The sequence below is a fragment of the Halyomorpha halys genome, unplaced genomic scaffold (genome assembly GCF_000696795.3).
Source record: "Halyomorpha halys isolate HHAL.00 unplaced genomic scaffold, Hhal_1.1 Scaffold1.1, whole genome shotgun sequence".
Lineage (NCBI taxonomy): Eukaryota > Metazoa > Arthropoda > Insecta > Hemiptera > Pentatomidae > Halyomorpha > Halyomorpha halys.
Window position 1 is genome coordinate 2,237,794 of NW_027115366.1, and position 8,569 is coordinate 2,246,362.

An 8,569-nucleotide genomic window follows, 5' to 3' on the forward strand; every position below is an offset into this window, starting at 1 on the left:
TTTTAATAGCCAGTCTCAGTTAAGGCAATGCCTGGGAACAATTCCTCATTAGTCATTGCCAGGGACCAAGTCCCCTGAGACCACATAACACATTGCTATTTTTATTTAAAATTTTAAGTTCCGAAAAATTATACGATGACCCGGGGAAGCGGAACCAATCCTAATTTATTAGTGGCCGGAAGTATTGGTAAGTTCACTTTTGAACCCCCACTGCCGCCACACTACACAATAAAAAAATACTGACTAAATCATTGTATCATTATTAACCATGTTTCCCCCAGTATACAGCATACATGTCACTTCCAGAAGTTATTGGACACCCCCCTTGCTGTGACCTTCCAGAAGTTACTAGATACACTGAGGTATTACACCCTCCTGACCTGAGGGTATTATATTACTTAATTAAGCTAAGGGATTTATGAAGATGCTGGGCACCTCTGAGCACTAATCTATAAGGTCACAAAACTTCCTTTCCCTACAGAGGCAATATTACTTATTAGAAGAAGTTATTAGTAACAAATTTATTATAATAAAAACAGAAATTCTTTCAATCCTATTCTCTCAACAATTTTATCACCTCCCCGACGTTTCGGGCCCCAGACCATCATTAGGGGCAACCTAACATTTTTATTTTATTAACTTATAATTCAACTCACGCATAACAAATTAATATTTCTTCTAACATTCCTAATAATTAATTTATCACATTCACTAAAATTTTGTATTACAATGCAGGCAAATTATAGGTGTGGCATTTATAGTTTTAGAAGTTAGAGAAAACATGAAATGTAAACTGCTACCAAACATCATCATATATGTCTCTGATTTACAAAAGGTTTTTTTTTTAATTTATTTGTTAATAAATAATAATAATAATAAATAAATTATTGATATTATTAGCACGTAGAGAAATTACCCAATGGTAGCACTCAAAATACATTTTTACAATATAGCGTCTTGAGGCCATCTTCTTTCCAGACACTTCGGAGGATTGCCAGGAATGGAAGAGGAAGCAAGGTTAGAAACTAGTGGGTGGTTTGGTTTGGTTTGGGTGGTTAGGGAGTTTATAATGGAAGGAATGATATCGGATTCGGGCTAGATCGGTTACATAGGGAACATTTAGGTCTTTATGGATGGTTTTATTAGTAACAAAATAAGGGGCATTGAGGATTCTACGAAGGATTTTGGATTGTAAGGATTGAACATGAGAGGAATTCGAAGGTTTAGTGGAGCCCCAAAGCTCAACGCCGTATGTCCAGATAGGCCTTCTTTGTAATGAATTGGAAGTTCAGACCGTTTGTTTAGTAAGTGCTTTAATAGTCGAAATCAACGTGCAGTTTCCTGTCTTTTCAGTCTTGTTTGAGAATTCCTGGTTAGTCGTTACTCCAAGGTAGCGGATCTGTCCAACAGGGGTAAGGGTAACATTATTAAATGAAACTGTAGGGCAGTCAGTAGGTTTACGACGAAGGGTAAAGGTGATTTGATAGGATTTGTTGGAATTTATTTTAATGCTCCAATTACGACACCATTCTTCGAGGTCTGTGATATGGTATTGACTGGGAGCATACATGTGTTATCGGCATACGTGGTGAGGATAGTGTTAGGATTGGTTGGGATGTCTGCTGTATAGATTGTGTAGAGGATGGACCCGAGGATACTACCCTAAAGAACACCAGCGGAATGAAAGAAAAGGGATGAATTGGAACCATTGTGGTTTACTTTAAATAATCTGTCAGTGAGAAACGAATAATGAAAAAGTATGTAGGAGGTAGGAATTTACGCAGTTCGTAAAGCAGTCCTGGGTGCCAGACTCGATCAAAAGCCTGTTCTACATCGAAAAAGACTCCCACGCAGTACATTCCGCGTTCTAAAGAAGACGAGACAACGTCTACCACACGATGACATTTCTGGGTAGTGGAATGAGAGGTTCGAAATCCAAATTGGTGATCTGGTATTATATGATTGGAATCAAGGATGGGGTGTATGCGTCTCAAAGGTTTTTCCAGAATTTTGCCCATGATAGGTAATAGAGAGATAGAACGGAAGGAGGATGGGTATTCTGCTGGCTTATGGGGTTACAAAAGGTAAAGCGTACGTAGGTGTTAAATTGTACTACCAAATGATAGTGCTAGTATTTTGGTAGTAGGGTGAAATTTGACCAGAATCTATCGATGGATTGAGCAAATATGGATATATAAATTAAAAACTTCAAATTACGACGTCTTTTTCAAGTATTGTGTGTAAGTGATCTTCGGAAAATTCGAGTTGGCTCCAATAAGAGAGCTCAAAGAGTCGAGTAATGTACAGACTGGAATCTCTGTTCCTTACCAAAAAAGAGTGCTCGGAGGAGATTCCAAGAGGTGTAAATTTGACGCCCGAGAAAATTTCGATGAGCGATCAATGAGTGAATCGATTATTAGCAGAGGGAAAAACAAGATAGACAAAGAGAAGGAAAATGGATGGGATATAAGAAGAAAAATTTAGGTTGAAAAAGAAAATATGAGTGAAGAAGAAACGTCAGAGAAAACAATGATTCTCCAAAAGTAACGATACCAGATGAAGAAGCAAGAGGGACAGAATTACTCACTATTGCCTCCAGAGTACAGGAGCTGTGCCAATGTTGAAGGAGATAAAAACTATTTGCAAAGAGTTGAAGTCTCGCCTGGTGAAGATAAGTTGGGAGGCAGACATGATTCGAACATAGTCGAAGTTTATCGAAAGGAACATTCCTTCAAATACAGAATATTGCAACAAAACGAAATCCCAAATTTTAAGAATAGAAAATGGCCGCCACCTGTAAGACATATGTTAGGTAACACATCTGTAGTAGCTCCTATGTAGTGTGCCACAAACACAATCTATGTCCAGAGATTTTCTAGTACTCTTTTGTAAAATTCATCGTTACACTCCATGAGACATCCCATTCGAGAAGGAGCAGCCCCTTGGTACGAAAAGACATGGCGATCAGGAAGATGCGGAGCAGGTACGTCGGGTCGATAGCCATCGGATCCTTCCTCCTCCTCTTGCTCTGCCCCTTCGAGAATCGGATGTCTTGGAACTTGAGGATACTCGTCTTCGGTTTGGCTGAAATCTTGCCCAATGTGTGTGAGTAGAATGTTTATTTAGTATTTCATAACCTGTAAAGTATGACTCACGATGCTCAGGGAGGTTATATAAATCTGATAACATATCATTCAATATTTATGACTAAATAACATAACAGATTTATTATTACACAAAGCGAATTCTTGGATAAACTCTAAAATAGCTCTCTTATTAGAAATAGTATTATGTATATGTATATAAACTAAAATACATAAATGGACATAATCTCTGTATAATAGGATTCCAAAACAATAAACCATTCTTCTAAAAAAAGATTTCTGGCTTTTTTTAACAACAACCTTAAATGTATGAGATAATAATAAGAAGTATGAATCGTTCAGAAACTTCTCTAATGTGTGAATGGTTAATGGATGATTTTTTTATTAGTTTAACTATGTACGAATCATAATGGTTGGTTCCATATTCTAACTACCCCTAACTTACATATGTATGAAGTATTGAAATCTGTACTGGTACGAGCCATGAAGTATAAGGGCTTTCAATACTTTGTAAGCAAGTACTATTTCTGAACAAAAGTTATTTAAGATGGTGCTTTGTTCATGATAACGTCAGGTTAGTAAAACCAGGAAGATGGTCCTGAGTCAACGTGAGCCAACGTTTCGCCCCCCGTTTCAGTGCTTCATCAAGGCTTAAAATGATACAAACAACTTAAATTAATTAATTAATAAATAATTCAAAACACTATCCAAATTATAGTCTCAAAACTTTTATTTCTTTTACACGTCCAACGTTTCGGCCAATTCGGCCATCTTCAGGGACAATCTCAATTCACTATGAAACATATAATTTAACCATTCCAAAAACTTCATACAGTCTATTCTGCCCAGGTCAAAACATTTATATCTAATAAGTCAAACAAGCAAGGTTGTAATAAAAGTGTATTAATAGTGTTTAAAGAGAAATAATTTTACTGTGGTTTTTAATGGACATTTGACTTATTAGATATAAATGTTTTGACCTGGGCAGAATAGCCTGTATGAAGTTTTTGGAATGGTTAAATTATATGTCTCATAGTGAATTGAGATTGTCCCTGAGCGAGATCTGCCAATTCCCTTCGATTCCTACATGACTTGGAACCCATATAAATTTTACTAACATAGCAATATTGTGTAGAGTGTTGACCTAAAAATGGATGCAGAATGCTCTGGATATATTCAATTATTTACTATTTTGACCCCACCCGGACCATCTTCTAGGTTTTATTAACCTGACGTTATCATGAACAAACCACACATGAAATGTATTATGGAGAAGACGCACTAAAGTATACATAATACATGAAATGTATTATTTATGTATGAAGTACTAATGATATTATTCTTAATGAAGGGTATGAAAAAAAAGGAGTTTTAGTGTAGATTAATGTAAAAATGAGTTCTTGATACGGGGATAAAACGTATTATAAGTTTTACAAATATTAAAGATTGGAAAAAAAAATAGAGAATGAAATACTTTATTCATTCATGCTGCCCAAATACATCGGGTTGCTACATTACACAGTATACTAATCAATCCGTGATCGGACATATATAAATTACATATTTTTATATGAAATAATAAAATAGAAAGAAAACATTTTTTTTTCCACAAGTTTCTTTTACAAATAATACCAGTCTACACACTAAATACAAGGTTTTCTATTTATTCTTTTTTTTCTTTCCCTTCCATTTCACAATTTTTATTTCATTTTATCGACAAATTTTCCGATGTAACAAATATTTGGTAACAGTCCATTTGACCATTTTCCGTTCTAAAACCATGGAAACACTAAAACATATTACTACTATAATATTCGTCTTACTTAAATAATAAATGTTATAGATATTTTTTCATAATTTTAATTTTTTAATATTAACATGATTTAAGTCTGATTTTCTTTCTTTTTTCTTTTTTGTCTTCTTTTATATTAATCATACTTTTTTCCAGCAACGTTTTCTTGCTATGTTATTTTTTTTTTTTGTTATAAACAGATTCGTTATCTTGGACTGCATTTGGACAAATCGCTAACCAGGAATCCTTACACGAGACTGAAAAGACAGGAAACTGCACGCAGATTCCGACTATTACAGCACTTACTAGACAAACGGTCTAAACTTCCAATCTATTACAAAAGACTGATCTACATGACAATAATAAGGCCCATCTGGACATACGGAGTTGAGCTTTGGGGCTCCACTAAACCTTCCAATTCCTCTCGTATCCAATCCTTACAATCCAAAATCCTTCGTAAAATCCTCAATGCTCCTTACATTATTACTAATAAAACTATCCATAAAGACCTAAATGTTTCTTATGTAACCGATCTATCCCGAACCCGATATTATTCCTTCCATAATAAACTCCCTAACCACCCAAACCCACTAGTTTCTAACCTTGCTTCCTCTTCCATTCCTGGCATTCCTGGCAATCCTCCGAGGCGCCTGAAAAGAAGATCGCCTCGTGACCTTATATTGTAATTTTTTTTTAGAGTTCAACTACTGGGTAGTTTCTCTACATGCTGTATTATATCATTATCATTATGTCATTATGATCAAATTTGCTTGTATTTTTCATGCAGTTGTAAATATCAATAAATAAATGAATAAAAAATTCTTTTTATAAATGGTTGTAGTTACTTTATAGTACTATATTAACTTTAGTAAAATACTATATACTAAATACTAAATTAACTGTAGTTGATTACTTTATGTAATACTTTTTATATTATTTTTGTTGCAGTTAAGATGTGCCTCATCAACATTGACTGGCTCTATTGGTGTTTACTCTTCGTTCCTTTTTACGCCTTCTATATTTGCGTTGGAGTAAGGATTGTATTATTATTTACTAGGCGTATTCATGATGTTGTGTTTAATGTAAAAAGGTTTAAAATGCTAAATGTTTATAAGTATAAGTAGCCTTATGTAAAGTACATGTTATATATTAAATGCAGAGGAGCTTATTCTATTATTCTAGCGGATAATCTTGGCAACTTGTTTTGTAACCTTGTAATATTTACGAGGTAATAAATTCTCTAACATCTTTGTCGCATATAATCTTTCCTCTACCTCATTTGTTCCTTGTTTCATGACCTGCATTTTTTCCTATTACTTTGTTATGATTTTTATCCATTACGCTTATAAATATCCTGCATTTAGCTAGATAGAATTAATTCCAATTTGATTTCAATAAACTTTTGTAAGCACTGAATGTTATGAATGAACCTAAAATTCAGTTCATAGCATATTAATTTACCCAGCTTTCATACCACTGAGAGAAAAATATACAGAAATATACCATCCTTTAACTACGGTGATGGCATCAATTCATAAATAAACATAGCTTTCAGAGTGCAAATAAAGCAAATGATGTTTGTTATACGATATATGAATTTCAAATCGGTATTGTACTGATAGAGGTAGCTGTGAAGTAACCTACCCTTATTATTGCTAATTTAATTATGGTTTACAAAAATGATTAATTAATTGGGTTATTTCTTTATTAATAAAGTATATTTATTACCGAAATAATTGTACTGGATTAAGGAAAAGTTCGAATTAAAGTAAGATGGATTATAAACTCCCTAACCACTCAAACCCATTACTATCTAGCCTTGCTTCCTCTTTCATTCCCGACAATCCTCCGAACTGCCTGAAAAGAAGATGGCCTCGAGACGTTATATTGTAAAAATGTTTGCTACATGTGAGTGCTACCAATGGGTAGTTTCCCAACATGCCCGTATACATATCATTTTGATTTTACTTCAAATTTATTTGTTGTATTTTATGTACAGTTGTAAATGTCAATAAATAAATAAATAAAAAAGATTAACAGCATGAATGTACATAACTTTTCATATATATATATATATTTTTTTTTTTTTGGAATTTGACTGCAGTTAATGTTAAGGAAGTCTTTTTTTTCGACTTACTTGGAATCTACACACAAGACTGAAACCACAAAGAACTACTCGTAGATTCCGATTGCTACAACACTTACTTGACAAACGCTCTAAACTTCCCATTCACTGCAAAAAATTAGTATACACTACGATAATCAGACCAATTTGGACATATAGAATTGAGCTCTGGGGCTCCACCAAACCATCAAATTCTTCCCGCATCCAATCGTTACAATCCAAAATCCTACATAAAATCCTTGATGCTCCTTATTACGTCACAAATAAACTCATTCACAAAGACCTTAACATCCCATTCGTTGCAGATTTGACCCAAAACAGATATGCGTCTTTTCATTCCAAACTCCTTAACCATCCTAACCCATTAATTCTTAATCTTTCATCCTTAACAATCCCTGATAATCCTCCGAGGCGTCTGAAAAGAAGATGGCCAGGGGACCTTCTAATTTAAATTAATGCGTGAAGTACCACCAATGGGTGGTTCCTTCCCAAGATTTTCAAGTGTATATGAAACATACTACATATTTACCTATTGTATTATTTTGTACAGTTGTAAATTACTTTAAATAAATAATAAAAAATTTGTTAAAATTATAACATTGTTCATTTATAAGTGAAAAAAGTATTGAAAATACTCTTTCTATGGATTTATTTAAAACGTGATTAAACAAAAAAAAAAAAAAATAGTTCTCCAACAAAACTTGATTTATACACATTTCTAATATAAAAAAAATAGTTTTAAAGAATAAAATGATTACAAAATTTATATTATGTATTTATAACTTCAACTAAATATTTTATGAACATTCTGATAGGAATTAGATTACTCCATATCGAAACTGTGTAAAAATTCCACTTTAGATTTTGACCGTGCTTATTATAACTTGTCTATAGATCAGGAAGTTAAATATGTCCTTTACACATGTGCTTTATTTGAAAACAAAAAATGTTATTGCCTACTGAGTTTTCTAAAAAAAAATTATTTTATTTTGTTAACATCAGGGCCCTGTTTCATAATAAAGTACAAACTAATACTATTAGTCTTGTCGATTTATCTTAATTAAATTACACTGACTTGTACAATAGCAACTTTACTTTAGTATTTTTTAATTTCTGTAATATCACCAATAGTCACAGTAATATTGTTACCAAACTAATTTCTACACTTGTACTATTGACTAATACTATTAGTTTTCATTATGAAACAGGGCTCATTTGGATTTGGATTACTCGAGAGTTCGGATTGAAATTTCATTGTACTAGTTCTACTTAGATAATTACTATTGAACATACATAATAATATTTTCATATTTTATCTTTATTTTCTTAAAATATAAAAAACTATCTACCTATCCAGTTCCCTCAATTCTCTTTAGTTCTTATTTTATTGATTTAATTTATTAGTAATTAAACGTTGTATAATATTCGAAAGATTTTTTATTTACTTTCAAGAAATTATTCAGTAGTTATATTATTTTTTTCCCAAGTCAAAGAAAATAAATGTTTATTATCTGTAATTTTTCAATTTTTTTTTTTTTTTTTTTTTTT

General features: G+C 32.7%; 1 protein-coding gene across 1 annotated transcript in view; it reads left to right on the top strand.

The window, feature by feature from the left end:
* Positions 1–2,812: 2,812 nt before the first annotated feature.
* The window catches only part of LOC106678505 (uncharacterized), a gene marked incomplete in the record, with an annotated part of 70,989 nt that continues 65,232 nt past the window's right edge, over positions 2,813–8,569 (top strand). The window contains 2 exon segments of the mRNA XM_067052431.1: positions 2,813–3,105; positions 5,845–5,927. Of these exon segments, the coding sequence (XP_066908532.1) occupies positions 2,958–3,105; positions 5,845–5,927 (231 nt within the window).